Genomic DNA, 16,608 nt, shown 5'->3' with positions numbered 1-16,608 from the left:
CATTTTGTATGCTTTTATTTTGAAAAACGTGCTGTTGATCCGAGATCGTGACCAGGAAGTACTCTACCATAATGGTAACGCGCAGGATGGATGTTTTATGATTAGAAAACAATTTTACAAGTATGGAAAAAGTCAGGAAAATATTAGTTTACCTGTCAAAGGATAGTGGCGTCCCGCAATGCGTCCGTTTTGTGCAGGTCAGTTGTGTTTTGCAAGTACATTTTATTTCAGGCTCGAGGTAGTTGGTGAAGCTGCAGTGCTGGCTTGGTTGCCAGTGTAATTTATACAACATGAGGATAATTATAGCGCGTAAATGTTGATTCGAACCCAAATCCTTTAATGACAGTCCATAAAATCGAATAGATTACAACAATGGAGTACATATACTGTTGAGAATTTGTTTTCAGTTTATTTTCAAATGTGTTGCTTGTGTGATTTGTTTTCTGATAGAGCATAACTGGACACTTTGCCAGTACCCTGGAAGACGAAGCAGAGGTTAAATGTTCCCTGGAGAACAACCGCTTTATCCTGTTTTCAGGGGAGACAGGAGGAATTCCTCTCAAGGTAATGTCTCATGTCACTATGAGTATAAATCAAGATCCATCTTCGTAATTTTCATCTCTTTTTAGACCTCAACATTGAATTTTAGGTTTCATATTGCTCCATGTCCGAAGGCATCTTGATTATGCAATCAATGGCTCTAGCCCAAATGTGTCTAAGGCTTGACTTCTGATCTTTTGTGTTTTCAATGCTGTTCGTTGATGTGCTAGACAATGTGCTACATCAAATCTGTATATGGATCAGACATTTCGGACAGGTAAATAAAGTGGATGTCAAACATTTTCTTTCTCAGAGAGCATCATTTTGTCCATTCAAACACCTATCCATGAAAGAAGGAGCTGCGATCCCATTGGATGTCCTGGACCGTGGGGTGGATGTGGGTGTTGCAATTCTCCTTCAGTCAGCCAACCAGAAGGTGCTGTTAACACGACGGGCATCCGGGCTCCGGATATTTCCCAATGTGTGGGTTCCTCCAGGCACGTCTGCTCAGATATTCTCAATTAGGCCAAGGTCAACCAAGGCCCATTATCAAACAGCCAACAACTCCTTATTGCTTTCACAGTTAACAATCACCCCACAAACATAGGCTACTATGGTGTGTCTCAAATTGGAATTCAGTGAAAGAGCTAATTGGAGAAACTATTTGACCACACAGTACATAGCTGATGTTATTTTAAACCCTCACCTGATAACTTTTCATTGAATAGCCATGTGTTGTGTGTTTTTGGCAGGTGGCCATGTGGAACTTAATGAGAGGGTACAGTTTTAGTTTTTCAGTCTTGAAAGTATCATTTAAAGTTTACACACACACTTTTACCCATGTTTTGGCACTTATGTGTACTCCATTTCTTGTTTGTCAGTTATTGGATGCAGGCCTGAGGGAGTTGAGAGAGGAGACGGGACTGAAACTGGAGCCAGGAGATGTTTCTCCCCAGATTCTCGGACTCTGGGAGGTGAGGCTCTGGGAAGTGGGGCTCCAGGAGGGGAGCTGGGGGTATAACACCCATCTGATCATTACTAACCCAGTTTGGTTCTTCCACAGTCAGTGTACCCCCCCATGCTGTCCAGGGGGTTGCCCCAGAGACACCACGTGGTCACGTACATGCTGCTCCACTCCTCCCTGACCCACCAGCAGCTCCAGGTGTGTAGCCTATGTGCATTTGTGTGGAAGCCTTTGTTTTGTTGATAATGCATCTCTGCAATGCCAATCCATCTGCATTAAAGGTTGTTGTTTCTATTTTGTTTTATGTTTGCTTGTGTTATCACCAGCATACTGTACTACTCCATGTATGCTTCTGTTTCTCAGTCCAGTCTATGCCCTGATCCAGCTGAGGTCAGTGGCTGTCTGTGGGTAGACCCCTCTTTAGTCAAGGCCATTGTGTCTGCTGTGGATGGAGAGGAGGATTCTGAGTTACCTCCGGAGGGTCTTTCTCCAACTATAAGGTAAAAGCACAGTTCTAAACTAAAGCATCTTAATAATGAATAATATAATACATTTAACTAAATTACTAAATTAAACTAAATCAACCATGTGTTGTTTTGTGCAGTGTATCTGAAGTGTCTCCGGAGGGAAGACTCACTGAGTCTGTGCTGCCATTATCTACCCTGTGCAGTCGGGCTCCTGCGTTAGGCCCAGATGTAGAGAGGGTTAGTACTGGAACCAAATATGCCCTTGAACTATGGCTCAAAACTCTGGAAACCCAAGGGAGCAGTTAATAATTGTGTTCTCTAGAACATTTCCAAACCGCCTGAACTGTGCTACTTGCTGGAGGAATCCATAACCTCATGGGTTTGCCTTAACAACTGCAGTTGCTTTATAGAAGCATAAGTATTCTTTTTGTTTGTCATTCATTAATAGTTAAAGACATGGATCATTTAAGTTATAATTTGAAGGAATTGTGATGGCTCAGTTGCCATTATATATTTTTACAAAACTTTTACAAAAATAATGTGCTCAAACCTGAGTTTATTGCACGTTATTTCCTCATATTTTTATCCATTTGCCACTTCAAGCCACAGGGTGGCAATCAAGTAAAAAATAATAAATAAAGAAATAAAGAAATAAATAGCAAAATGTGTATTTGAATGATGTATTTTTGTCCAAAACCACTTCAAATTGCATTTGAACAATGCACATTACAATCCAGAAGTCAGTTCTTGGGGTCTCTGTACACAATATTGTAGAAATTGTCCTTTATGTTTATTTACTGCTATGCTATGATTTTCTAAAAATGTATTACAGCTGCAGTGGTTGGATTTTTTACTACTTTCAATTACCTTTCAATCACATCAAGTGTTTCTTTGTCATATCATACGGAGACCTTATTCCTGTCACACCCAAATTCTACATACTACCATGTTAGTGAATTATCAGTGCCTCACCCAGGATAAGACATTATAAGGTCATACAAATACTTAGTGATTGATTACTTGAATTCCAGGTTAGAGTTTGGGTTGGTCTCAATTAGCAATGGCTGTACACTTACAGTCACAATGCTGTTTTGTGAAAACATATCTGTGTTTACTTTGGATACAGGCATCTTACAGTTTATGGTCAACCTTTCCGAAGCAACACCTGCGTATGTGTCACAAAATAGGTGTGTACGTCTATCCATGTGAGTTGATGTGTCCGCTATTTACAAAGCGTTTAACTGCAACCGTTCAAGAACTGTACGTTGTGTAACTTGACAGTCTAAGTCTAAGCCTATTTCAATATTGTAGACAATACCATCCTTAACGGCCTTCAACAAACTTACTTCAGATAGGTGTATTGTAGCATAATCCATAGTTTGCAATATATATAACAAATATTCTGCTACTATCTTCACTAAATCTGCTGGATTGGATATAGGGTTTATATGAAAGTTAATTTTTTTCCCAATCCTTTCAATTTCATCTATTGCTTTGATGATTGCAGAATAAGGTCTAACAGGAACCCATTGTTGTCTCTGTTGATGTGAAGTTTGTTCCTTTAGGTCATGTTGTTATCAAAAAATTACCCACTACAAGTAGCTGGAATAATGTTTGGTTACACCGTTAACAAAGGGAATTGGGATTCCTTTGTGCCTTTGTTGCTTTTGTTTCCCTTGATTTAAAAAGTCTTCCAAACAATAAATCATATTGTTTGATTGCCAGACAATAGGAATACGTCATGAAACATTGATATGAAGGGTGTTGTCCAGAGAGTAATAGCAGGCTCATTTGAATGGTTGTTAAGTTTGTAGATTTTTATTCATACAGTATATAGTTTCCTGTGAACTTGAAACAGGTGATCTGTATAAGACAGTTAAAGAAAATCAAAGATCTTTAGACCATTTAACACATTTAGTTCCCTTGGGATAGTGGTGAGAATATTCCTTGGGATAAAAGGCTTGAAGGGAGCTTCAACTCTTCAAGGACCATAAAAACAGGAACACCAAAATATATACACTATGATCTCAAGAACTACAAAGAGATTGATGCATTAGTTTAAATTATTTTGGCAAGTCTTTATGAAAAGAATAATCGATAAAATGTAAAATATACTGTTGGTTTAAATATACAGTAAAGTACTGTGTGTTAGTGTTGCAATTATGTTAATCTGCCAAAAAAGAAAGTTTATAGGTTTACATCTCTAAATCTGATGGGATTTTATAATATAATTACAGTCTTTGAGAAGGTCTATCCTATATTCCACCCATAAGGATGTGAAATATACTGCAGAATACGATTCATCCGATAATATCAGTGACATGTGTTCCACGTGCTCACACTTTATGTCTCCTAAATTAATCTCCAGCACACGTGGACCATTACTGCTCTCAAACATTTGAAGGCCTTCAATTTAAAAAGCTGTTGATAGAGTTTGTTCCCGGTATTACCCAGTTGTTACGAAAATGTACACATTTACAAAATCCTTATGAAAAAATCTATATAAGAAAAGAAAATGGGAATACAAAGTGAATTGTAATCTGTTTGCAAAATGATTATATTCCCCTATTCAGAACCATTTAAACATTTCTCATATTAAATCAGAACCACTTACTTAATGAAATGATAACAAAACATACAACCAAAATCAAATCTGATAGTAGCTTGCAATCACTGATACAGGTTTTTATTGTATTCTTAAATATTTCCAGTTTGTTGGTCCTCGTGAAACAGGAGCTTTTAGAGTAGACAAGAGAAGACAAAATACATATGAACAGAGAGAATGACAAAAAATAAATCTTTAAATCACACACCAAGAAATCTATCGCACCCTAATATCAAACATGATTTTCTAAATCATGAGACATTCTTAAAGGTACCATAAGCAAAAGAAAAATCTGTACAAAAACAATGTTTTTGTCCCCTATAAACATGTTGTGGAAGCTAATGATGTCTGATAGTTGTTTAGCAACACAGACAACTCAGTGCCAGTGGAATGTATATATTTTTTTGAAGCAGTCTGCTACTTACTAGCCAATGATGTTCCAGCAATCCTGTTCTAACCATTTGCCTTTGGTGAAGCAAGTCACGTCTTATTTTTGTGAAACAACTGTCAATCCACCTCTTGCTAAAGGAAGGTGCTGAAGTTCAGACAAGAATTGGGGGTGCTGTTTGAATTTATTTGATGAAGTTGTCTATTACAGCTTTTATGGGTAAGTGGAAGTAATATGTAGGTGATTACAGTAATAGTGTTCAATAGCTACTTCCATAACTGCTGTATTAGTTGTATGAAATGAATACCAAAGTCATTACATTGCAGTGAGTAAATTAAGTATTGGGGAATTACCTAAACAGTGTTTTTGAACAAAAGCCTGGCTACCCAGAAAACATGACAAAATTGTAATCAAATGGTCCTTAGACTTCATACTGTATACCCAGTCTTGCCTCAGTTTAAACATGCTGGAGATAAATATTTGCCTACCATGTATTGCTTAGTGTAAAGAATATATACATTGATTCACTTACATACTAGATATTTTTTACAAAACATTGCATGGAGAAATCTAGGGTGTGCATTAATTGGATTGCATTACCTACCTGTGCCTTCACTTTCCTCAGCTTACAGCTCACTTATTGACCACGTACATCCCTGTTCGATTCTTTGATGGGGGTGGGATTTCATCCTGGTTACAAACAAAAACAATTCAGTCACGGATCTCAGTAAAGAAGTCTCTTAGTAAATTCTGAGACTCTCCAATGGGTCAACTGTTATGCAGAAAGAGAGCATACAGAAATACTTAATATACTGCATGTTGTGGGCATGGCACACAGAACATACTTAAAAAATAATCATATTTAGCAGTTCACATCCCATTAACCTACCCTTACCCAAACATTACAGATCTTAGACGAAGATCTGTAATGTTATACAGAATATAGAAGAAGAAGAACAATTATATTTAATATATGTATTATTTACTACATTGTCTTTTGATGTTGACACTCCCCACTGTGCACCCTATACTGCCACTGCTGTGTCACAGACCTGGAAGCAGTGCCTAATCAATGGTTCCCTTGTTCTTAGCTAGTTGAGAAAGTTCTCTATGCAACATTGGCAAGTTCCACTGCATTTATATCAAACTTCTGATAAGTTATCTCTAGGTCATGCTCAATATATAGACATGAGAATGACATCCAGGGGCATTATTTTTAGTGGACACCAGTTTCTGTAAAGCATGGCTCTACGCCCTAGTTGGAGACTATGAAGTTGTAGTAATAGTGGGTATTTTAGTATGTTCGTCCCCCCGTCTTCAGAGATTAGGCTGATACACTAAAGCTGGCTTGAGTCTAGGAGAGTAAGGATAGAGGAGTGAGGCTGTGGGAGTAAGAGAGTGAAAGTGAGGCTAGGGGGATGGGCTTGGGTAGTGAGGCTAGGTACCACTATGGGGAAGGCTCCAGTTTCCCATGCATCATGTTTCCCTGGTCAAAGCCGTCTAGGTACAAAGAGACATCTATGAACACAGTGGCAAGAGCAAGCACTCTCGGTAGCATTTGCCAAACTCGCTCTCTCTACTCTGTGTGTGTGTGTGTGCATGTGTGTGTCTTTGTGTGTGCGCGTGCATCCCCAGGTCTATGCATGGGTGCGTGCATGTGAGTGTGCTCTTTTGTTTGGCTTATATCTGATGCCACAAGACTCTGACTGAATCAAGGAAACACGAAGCCAGGAGTTTGTGTGTTGTGATTTGGTGAAATGAGGATCTGTGGTCTTCTCAAACCAGAGCTCCTGACCTCCAGGAGAGTCTAGCCTAAACCATGAATACCAGTTTAGTCAAGGCTGAACCATGAATACAAGGATAGTCTAGGCTGAACCATGAATACCAGGATAGTCTAGGCTGAACCATGAATACAAGTATAGTCCCGCCGGAACCATGGATGCCAGTGTAGTCCAGTCTATAGAGAAGTTAGGAGGGAGCAGATACCAATTAGGCTCTTATGGTGCATGTTTTATAGTGGACTTACAAAAGGTTTACCGTTGGGTAACTCAAAGCGGCTGTGTGTGGAGTACAGCGGGATGTCTATCGGGTTATAAGGGCTGAAGGCTCTGTCTCTCCTGCAACACACCCACACCAGCTGAGGGACAGAGAGACAGGACAACGTGGTCAGAATAACAGTTGAGAAAGGACAATCCTTTACAAATCTCAATGCATCTCAATGACAAGTATTGAAGAAGGTATTCAGGAAGAAACTGTAAATGTCTGTATGTGCTTCATTGGTTGTGTGTGGTAATGATGATGATGTTGTGGCTCAACAGTAGTAAATATGTAGTTCTCCAATATGAATGTGTAACTTGCTGTGCTGTGTGTGTGTACTCACCAACCATATAAGTAGCAGGAGAAGCAGCAGTAAGATGAGAGCGGCCAGTACCAACAGTGCAATGGCCCATCCAGGGACACTCTGCTGGGCCCCCCCAGCGCTCTCTGTCAACACATGACTTCCTGCACTGGCCTTTGCAGGGGCAACTGAAATGTCAGATTTGCTTGAGGTGTGACTTAGTGTAGTAGCCCTGGTGTGAACTGTCGGAGGAATGAGTGTGCCAGTGGTTGGATGGTGAGGTATGCCCCCAGACTGGACGGTGGTTGTCCCACTAGTGGTTGTATTACTGGTGATGCTATTTGTGCCATTTTGTTGGGTAGATGAAGTTCTAATAGGGAATGGAAGGCTGGTTGTAAAATTGTTTGAATGGCTGGTTGTACTGTTGATTGGAACGCTTGTTGTATCATTGGTTGGATGGATAGTCATACCATTGGTAGGATGGCTAATTGTATCATTGGTTGGATGGCTAGTTGTATTATTGGTTGGATGGCTAGTTGTATCATTGGTTGGAGGGCTAGTTGTATCATTGGTTGAAGGGATAGTTATAACATTGGTTGGATGGCTAGTTGTATCATTGGTTGGAGGGCTAGTTGTATCATTGGTTGGAGGGATAGTTATAACATTGGTTGGATGGCTAATTGTATCATTGGTTGGATGGCTAGTTGTATCATTGGTTGAAGGGATAGTTATACCATTGGTTGGATGGGTAGTTGTACCATTGGTTGGATGGCTAGTTGTATCATTGGTTGGATGGCTAGTTGTATTATTGGTTGGATGGCTACTTGTATCATTGGTTGGATGTCTAGTTGTATCATTGGTTGGAGGGATAGTTATAACATTGGTTGGATGGCTAGTTGTATCATTGGTTGGATGGCTAGTTGTATCATTGGTTGAAGGGATAGTTATACCATTGGTTGGATGGCTAGTTGTAGGCTTACCATTGGTTGGATGGCTAGTTGTTTCATTGGTTGGATTGCTAGTTGTATTATTGGTTGGATGGCTAGTTGTATCATTGGTTGATGGGACAGTTGTATCATTGGTTGGATGAATAGTTGTTTTAACTGAACGGACAAGTCGTTTATTTATTGTAAGGCTCCTCGTATTAATAGATTGAGGGTTGACTGTAGTGGATCCTGGTTGGCTACTGCTGGGCAGAGGACTGCTGGATGGGGCTGGGGACGATACAGCCAACATGGTTGTTTTCAGAGGATATGGGACTCGTGTTGGAATTTCACCTTAAGGATGACAACATATGTAAATTGTTAACACGTATAAACACTTTGTTCTTTTATATTAATTTGCCATTGATTTACAAGCTGAAATTATAATCACAAGTTGTTTTAATTACCTTGGATGTATGTCATGTCCAGGTCAAGGATCTTAGGTGAGTAACTAGAAACATAATTATCGGTGAAGAGGCTTCTGATAAGTATCTTGTTATCGCTCGGATTCCGAAATTGCAATATTGTATTTGCAATCACGGATCCATTACTGCAAAAGTACAAGACAAACCATCAATTTATTGATGCAAATGCACTGTAAGGTGAAACTATCTTATAGATGCATGGCACATTGATGTCATCATTTAATCTACAATTTTTCCATTGCTGTTGATAAAATGCCAAGTACGATCTCCGTGTTCAAGCTAACAAACTTTACCTTCTATCTCACCTGAATGCAATTTCTGCTACACATTCATAAGAAAGATAAGGATCATTAAAGACAGCAGTCAGCTGCAAGAAAAAAAAAGTGATTTTGCATGATAAATGATTTCATAATTGTAATACTTGTCAGAGTGTGGATCTACAGAACAAAATGCTGGCAGTACCCCAGACCAAGATTATTAAAATAGAATACTGGTTGATCTGCTAACCTACTTCAAAGTAACTTCTGAGTATCATAAAGCAACACACTTACCATGTTCTCCACCTCCATTCGGAGCAGTTTGTAATACAATGAGTTTGCGTCCAGGAGTGACTCATTGTAAATCCGGTTAGTTATTTTTAAGCGAAATTCGAAGGCAGACCCTGGAGCTGAGACAAAGTTACTTCTGGTAGTTGACCTCCGGAGCCGGGCAACAGGTACAACACCAGTTAAGACAATTAGTGCTGAAAGGTAAGAGATCAGTCAGTGTGTGAGTTACAATAATTTGCACAGATTTTTCAACAGAGAGACTGAAAAAAACTGTAGAAAGGTCCTGAAAGAGTTTGCAGCCATATTGAGGCTGAAGTTCATTCTTAGTGGTACCAGTGGGAAATGATACCTATTACTGTAAATTCAATACATGGCACTGAAGGAGGGGTCTTCCTGAAGTCTGAGCACTAAGCATGTCAACATCAGGGTTAATATAATCTGGGTCCATTCAATCAATTAAAAACAAAGCCTATAATCAACCAAGTTGCTTCTCACGTATATTTTTCCTATTGTGGATTGTATCAGTTTGCGCTCACCAGACAAGTGAGGAGGTTTCAAAGTGGTTTTGTCATGATAAAATAGGCTTAAAAATATAGCAAACAGTAGGCCCTATAAGATGGCAGACAAGACAGGCAGACAGACAGACAGACAGTTTTACCTGAAATAGCCATTAAACATATGATCCCATATTTGATTTCTTTTTGCATCATGTTTCTCTTTTCTGAGAAAAAAAAGGTAAGTCCGATACCCATCTTATTAAATAAATGTCCTCCTTGCAACAAGATTTAGTGAAAAGGTTCATTCCTGAGAGTCTGTGACTGTTCGAAAGGTACGGTTCTTATATGGCCAAGATAACTTAGCCAACTGGACAGGTGTTAAGTGATGGGCGGGCCAACATTTTCTTCGCGCATTTGAGAAATTACAAGATTGCGCCCCTCCGTGGATACGGACTGCAATCTCTTTCCGAGGCTTCGCCTGATTGTGAAATTGTAGTGGACGTCGCCAATATAGGCACTATATGCCGTATGTCTGTTATGCAACCCCAAATTCAAAAGTTATGTAAAATTGTAATTTCATAGTTGAAAATATTCATTTCGATATAGGGCTGTCACCGTGACAGTTTCGTGGCTACAATGTAGGCTACTAGGGCATCGGTTATAACATCAAAAAAATTAGAATAATTTCTTTCCCTGCTTTGATACGCAAACAACGCGATTTAGACGGCCGATAGATAAGAGACGCATGCATAAGAGAAGGCGATGTATTATGCACCACTTTAAAAAAGGTTTTAAAATAAAACTGTGCTTGTCATACTTTCTTTGAGGACGAACAGGGCATTCCATTCTCCAGGTGTCTTCTCGACCCATAAAACCAGGCACCTGGCGACACTACCTTTATGAAACGTTGGGGCTTTTAAAGTTTCCCCCTTTATGTTCAATCTTGCTCATAGGAAATGTGTTGAACGTTAATTCAATTTTTTTTGACATTTGTATTTCGTTTTACTAGGCACAAATACATTAATTGTGAAATTTAAATTAAAAGTATGCTATTTCAATAGAATAATAACATATTTTTGATTTTATTTTTAAGCTAATTAATGATTACTTCCGAGTAACCATTGATAATTAATTCAAGATGGCTGCCCCCTGTGAGCTTTACTGTTGGGACGGAGATTGGGGTTTACCTTCAGTCAATACGGAGTGTTTGATTGTATTGGTAAGACATTTGACGTGACAATTAAACTAATTACAGTACCAGTAATACAGCTCAGACTGATTGCAACGTTCACGTGCTGCCTTGCATCAGTAGAAAGTGTGCTAGCTAGCCTAGCACTACTGGCTAGCATCTAGCTAACGAGCTTGGCCGGGTTTCCCAGATTCGTAAGAACACTCTCACGCTCCTAAGAAGCTCTTAGCGTTAAGGGCTTCTTCACGAATCTGGAAAACCCGGCCCTTGTCGACATCGTTCAATTCCAATCATCTGTCAAGTGTCGCAGCCTACAGCAAGGTGCTCATGACTCCAAAGTTTTATCTGGAGCAGTGTCGTTTAGCAATGTCCATGTAGAGTATTGCACTCAAACTGCGTCACCAGATAATAAAAATGAGCACATATACTCGCCGGCTACATTAAGATAATAGTAGCTAGCCCACACAGCAAGTAGCCGTCAGGTCAAAACATAATCGTGCATCAATATTGTGATGCCCTATTATGTATTCTTAATGATTGCTTCTTGGTGCTATGCAAATTAATTATATTATACATGCATTATTAACATATTAATAATTTAAGTATTTAATTAAATGTTGTTGTTTAATTGTAACTTGTTTAACTACATGCTCTTACGGAATTCCCTTTGGAACTTATTTTGGTTGTGCACAATATGTGCTTCATGTTTTGGCTACCCGCAATGTTTTTAAGGCTACCTTGTTGTTATTATCAGTGACCTATGCACTTTGTGAAGTTCTCTCTTGGAAGTCGCTTTGGATAAAAGCGTCTGCTAAATGAATACATGTAAATGTATGGCATGATGTACACAGGATGCAAAGTACAAGTGCACTTATTTATGTTGACTAAATAAGTTAGACGATGGGATGCAATATAGGGAGCAGTCAAGAAGACTAGAGGACTATTTACTTTGACAGAACATTCATCTGTTTCAACCCCACCCCCCGAAAAAAGGAACCACAGGAAAATATTTTTTCTCATTTTGGTTTTCTAGGAATGCATCATCCAGTGTCTAATGTAAAGTTGCACACCACAGTCTCTCCTCTGTCTGCCCCAGTAAATAATTGATGTATTTTCTCAAGCCTTTCTTGATGGAGCCTTTCTTGTTTTTACCTCAAACACTACAGAGAACCAGCAATGTAAGATCATCTCTCTCTTCTTGCTCATCGAAAGCAATTAAATAGTTCCCAAATATCCAAATTCCACTTGTAATTTTGGATTATATAAAATGTTTAAAATGCATCACAGCTCTAGATAATAGCTACTGCAAAATAATTGTACTTATTGCCCAAGGGTGTCTTAGACAGCTGCAAAGGAAATTCTGACTGCTTGCGGACACCAAATGACCCCTATTTTCCATGATGTGTAGTTCTGTTTTGTTCTGTCTTTCTGCAAGCACAGTCGGGTCTGTGTTAGCTGCCAAATGTTATTTATTGGATGTCTGTAATAGCAGTCCTTAACGTGTCAAATGATGTGTTGTTTAGTGTCTTTCTCGTCTTTACAATTCATTTGGCGCAAGATTAAAACTGTGAAGCTTTTTGAGAAATGAGTTCATAACCGCCTTAAAATTTATGGCATAAGAAAAATATGCTTTCACTGTTGGCGAGTTGTATGTTTTCACGCTGGAGGCTTTTGCATGGAGTTAACCTTTACTTGGCAGCTATGTTGATAGACTACTTTGTTCTGTAGCCTGCCTTCTAGCCACAAAGCTGTTTGATTACCACAGAGAAGCTGGAGTATAGTGGTGCTCAGAGTTAGCTGTCTACACTTACAGTACGATCTTGTCCTAGAGTCTTTTTGCTTACGCGTATGCTAGAGTTAGGCTAGTGCTTGTCATTCGGCCTTTGCAATATTGCCATGTAATCATTTTAGACAACTGGAATTGACTGTTCCTAATCTCTTTTTACCCTAGGCATATGCCAAGTTTGCCGGAGCACCACTCAAGCTTCACAAGAACAATTATCCCTGGAGAAGTCCCACTGGTGAGATTACTATTTCCTTTCCGCTCTTTATGTTAGCCTCTCCCTTTGTGTTTCTCTGTGTGTGTTTTTGTGCATTTCTTGAATGAGTTAGTTGTCCTATCTGTTTTTTGAAAGGACATGCTCTCTTCTGCTCCCTCTCTGTTTATACCTGCCATGCTCCTTCTGTCTGAGCAAAGCGGTCACACTACACTGGTCACAAATGAGCGGTGTAGCCTTTTGATGACATAATGGCTTTAACAGCGTTTTCCCCCATTGGTACAGGCAGCCTGCCTGCCTTGAAGACCAGCCACAATGGGAGTCTTTCAAGACCCAATGACATCATCATCCATCTCAGGAAGCAGGTGACTGTCCCATGCAGGCCTCAGCTTTATCCTGAAGATGCCACTCCTTTGTCTGTTGCCCAATTACCTGTTGAAAGCAAGCCCCCTTAACTGACTTAAGTGTTGACAGTTTTGAAGGTTGCCCCAAAGTCAGTCAAACCATTGTTGACTTTTTAAAAGGGATCTTGAGATATAGAAAAGAGCCTGTTAACAAACAAACAACCATTGAAAGGAGTCTTGGTCCATTGACAGACTTAAGCCCCTTTATGCAGAGAGACATGCAAAGGAAACAGATTTGACACGAAAGTTTACTAACTGACTTTGATGCAAAAAAACAAACAAACACTAAAAAGCATCAAACTATCAGTGTAATGGAGGGGGAGGCAGGGCTGCTGCACTGGGCTTGTCAGAAATTCACAATTGGTCACAAAACTTGTGATTTTCTCAGAGCAGACAATAGCTGGACGTCTGGAAATCATTAATGTCAGGCCTAGGGTTAGGGCTTGTAGAATGCCCTAACCTTCAGCAGTCGCAAGACTGGTTAACTGTTGAATTCAGTCAGAGTTAGTACTAGAGGTTGTCTAGGTTGTAATAGAGGCAGGTGTGCAGTGTTATGATGGATGCTCTTCTTTCAGAAATACAATGCAGACTATGACTTGTCGGCCAGGGAGGATGCAGACACCCTGGCCTTCATCTCTCTCCTGGAAGAGAAACTTATGCCTGCTATGGTAAGAATCTGTCATGTTTTGGAAAGTGAAGTAGTTTAGGTATTTTTTTCTTCCTTTCATGTTGTCTTTTCATATTCTCTCCAATTGTTGCCTGGTCTAGATCTACTTTCTGTGGATTGATCCCAAGAATTATGCGGAGGTTACTCGTCGCTGGCACGCTGATCACATGCCCTTCCCCCTGAACTTCTTCCTGCCTGGTCGAATGCAGCGGCAGCAGCTGGAGAGACTACGTCTCATCCGGGGAGATAAAGAACTGGAGGCGAGTGAGGAGACAGAAAAGGAGGTGAGGTGCATGGAAATGTTTTGTGTTTGTCCTGTCGATTTAGAATTGAACTGGGTGGGGCAATTGATCCTGTGTGTGGGTACAAGTAACCCCTGAGTAGCAGCTTAGTTAACAATTTAGTGCCTTTTTAACTAAAACATTTCCAAAATGTTGACACCTGTTTGGTCTCACTTTACAGCTGTACCGTGAGGCTCTGGAGTGTTTGAATCTTCTCTCTCAGCGTCTGGGATCTAACAAGTTCTTCTTTGGAGACTCGTAGGTTCAAGTAGAACAATTTCCTATTTTTGTACCCTAAGGTGTGTATGAAATGTATGAAAAAAATTATACCGAAATGTATTCAATATTTTGTATACTATTGTCTTCCCATTGCAGAATGAATAACTCCTTTCTTTTTGTTTTTAATTGCACCTTTCCCACTGCATGAATTGTCTTACTGGCTAATGCCATTGTGTTGTTCCTACTAGGCCTTCATCTCTGGATGCGTTTGTGTTTGGTCACCTGGCACCTCTCTTGAAGATGAGACTGCCCAAAGCAAGGCTCCAGCAGCACCTCCAATCACTCGACAATCTGACCCACTTCTGCTCCAACATCCTGCTTCTTTACTTCCCAGGCGAAGGGCGAGGTGAGTACCCTCAGACACTGCCTGGGATTGGTGGACTGGATTCATTACATCCTCCTTTAATATGACTCTGTTTTAAATGAACTTTATGTATGTAGCTTTCCTGTATAGTTTCTAGTGCTTAATGTTTCATACTTTTGTTGCTGTTCTTCTGTCCAGAGGGCTTCAGTCGCAAGGTGTCCTCCCAACCTGAAGGGGGCGACGTTGACCACGTGCCCAACAAGAAGCGCAAGCAGTTGCTTTCTGTCCTAGTGGCTCTGGGTGCAATGCTGAGCTATGCACTCCTGTCAGGGATTGTCTCCATCCAACATGTCCAGCAGGAGCCTCTGGATGGCTTCACAACCCTCCGCTCACTGTCCCCCCTTGAAGGAGATGAAGAGGAGGGCTGATGAGATGTAGAGAGAGGTCTACTTCCAGACCAGTCACCTGCCCCATGGCTCCCATTCATTCCTGGGCAAGGAATCTGTTTTGAAGTGGGCCTACTATGATGGCAGTTCTCATCTTTCCAGAGATGAAAGGTGTGGATAACTGGAGAATATAACTCAAAATATGATTAAATGTGCACCTGGGGTCCAACATGCAATATACTTTCGCACTGGCTTTTACATGTAAATTCTCAACAATTTAAAACAGAATGATAATTTCTGAAACATACGGGGTATAACATTTGTTCCGGTGGTTGCTACACGTTTTGTTTCACTAAAAATGTATTTTTATCTTCTTTAAATAACTTTGTTTACATGCTGTTTTATATGGATGTCTATATCAGAGAGAAGAGGTAGATATGTAAATGAGAACATCTGATTGGTGTTGCTTTCGTAAAGGATGCAGCTCATATAATGGGAGCTTGCCAAAATTAACACTGTTTTGCATTGCTTGTTTCGTTAAGTACAAGATAGAACCTACGTAAAACGAGATATAAGGAGAGAGATGGGGGATCTATCCACACCATGGCATAGCTGATTTAGCCTTGAAATTAACATTATTTCCAGCAAAATAAGATTGTCCTAAAAGCACTAGGCCTACGTGTCTCTTGAAAACTGGCCATATTCCCATCATTACAACACGTCAGTCTTCGTTCCATAAACTTGGAAAAGGGGAAGAGCTTGTTATTACTTTAATGTTCCTACATCTTTGCCTTCTATGAATGGTTCCGTGCTTGTAGGCAGACATACGGTAGAAAATTACCGCGAAGCCTATCATTTACATAGCAAATATGTGATGTTGTTTGTCTTTGCGTTCTGTTATAGAATGAAAAAAGTTTACTTTTTGGCCACATCTGATGCTACCCTACGTCAAGCATAAATCTCCCCCAATTTTTTTTGCTCCCTCGTGTAGAGGAGTTGTGGCTGCCAAAATGCTCAAGTATGTCATGGCGTGTCCAGTAACTTTTTAAGGGATTGTTTTTCTTATGAGAAATGATTTAAATACCAAAACTTGCATTTTACATTTAAGATGTTTTCTTTGAATAAATGAGTTACCTACATCTAATCGTTGGGGTTTTTATTTTGCATTCGCTCGTGTGTATAATGGCATATCTTGATAGGGTTAGATACATTGCCTGGCACTCAGCCTTCCCCCTCCTTGTGAACCCCGCCCTTCCCTGATACCTCGTTTCGTTCCTATGACCAAGACCCCGGAGACAGCTGCACATGACGCCACCTACAAGGAATCTCACTTTGGCTCCTGTTCA

At 40.0% G+C, this 16,608-nt stretch overlaps 3 protein-coding genes across 3 annotated transcripts; 2 read left to right on the top strand and 1 right to left on the bottom strand.

Annotated features, from left to right (window-relative positions):
• Positions 1 to 45: 45 nt before the first annotated feature.
• On the top strand, positions 46 to 2,639 carry nudt17 (nudix (nucleoside diphosphate linked moiety X)-type motif 17). The gene is made up of 8 exons (XM_084708607.1): positions 46 to 197; positions 451 to 564; positions 854 to 1,037; positions 1,293 to 1,318; positions 1,422 to 1,514; positions 1,604 to 1,702; positions 1,868 to 2,004; positions 2,109 to 2,639. Exons 1-8 carry the CDS (start codon positions 123 to 125, stop codon positions 2,275 to 2,277), a joined length of 897 nt encoding a protein of 298 aa, XP_084564733.1. The 5' UTR covers positions 46 to 122; the 3' UTR covers positions 2,278 to 2,639.
• Positions 2,640 to 3,820: 1,181 nt separating this feature from the next.
• On the bottom strand, positions 3,821 to 10,108 carry LOC146301026 (uncharacterized). Its single transcript, XM_084670304.1, has 8 exons — positions 9,917 to 10,108; positions 9,262 to 9,452; positions 9,016 to 9,077; positions 8,693 to 8,835; positions 7,345 to 8,579; positions 6,991 to 7,101; positions 5,569 to 5,654; positions 3,821 to 4,707 (listed from the first exon to the last, which is right to left on the bottom strand). The coding sequence occupies exons 1-7, from the start codon at positions 10,008 to 10,010 to the stop codon at positions 5,598 to 5,600; spliced, it is 1,893 nt and encodes a 630-aa protein (XP_084526430.1). The 5' UTR covers positions 10,011 to 10,108; the 3' UTR covers positions 3,821 to 4,707; positions 5,569 to 5,597.
• Positions 10,109 to 10,858: 750 nt separating this feature from the next.
• Positions 10,859 to 16,401, top strand: mtx1a (metaxin 1a). Its single transcript, XM_084708602.1, has 8 exons — positions 10,859 to 10,974; positions 12,896 to 12,965; positions 13,227 to 13,306; positions 13,921 to 14,013; positions 14,114 to 14,296; positions 14,475 to 14,551; positions 14,761 to 14,918; positions 15,075 to 16,401. The coding sequence occupies exons 1-8, from the start codon at positions 10,894 to 10,896 to the stop codon at positions 15,302 to 15,304; spliced, it is 972 nt and encodes a 323-aa protein (XP_084564728.1). The 5' UTR covers positions 10,859 to 10,893; the 3' UTR covers positions 15,305 to 16,401.
• The last annotated feature ends 207 nt before the right edge of the window (positions 16,402 to 16,608 follow it).

Source organism: Hypomesus nipponensis, chromosome 2 (assembly GCF_054491055.1).
Source record: "Hypomesus nipponensis isolate SF chromosome 2, ASM5449105v1, whole genome shotgun sequence".
Classification (NCBI taxonomy): domain Eukaryota; kingdom Metazoa; phylum Chordata; class Actinopteri; order Osmeriformes; family Osmeridae; genus Hypomesus; species Hypomesus nipponensis.
Note: the sequence above shows the minus strand (reverse complement) of the source record. Positions and strands in the feature narration are given on the sequence as shown.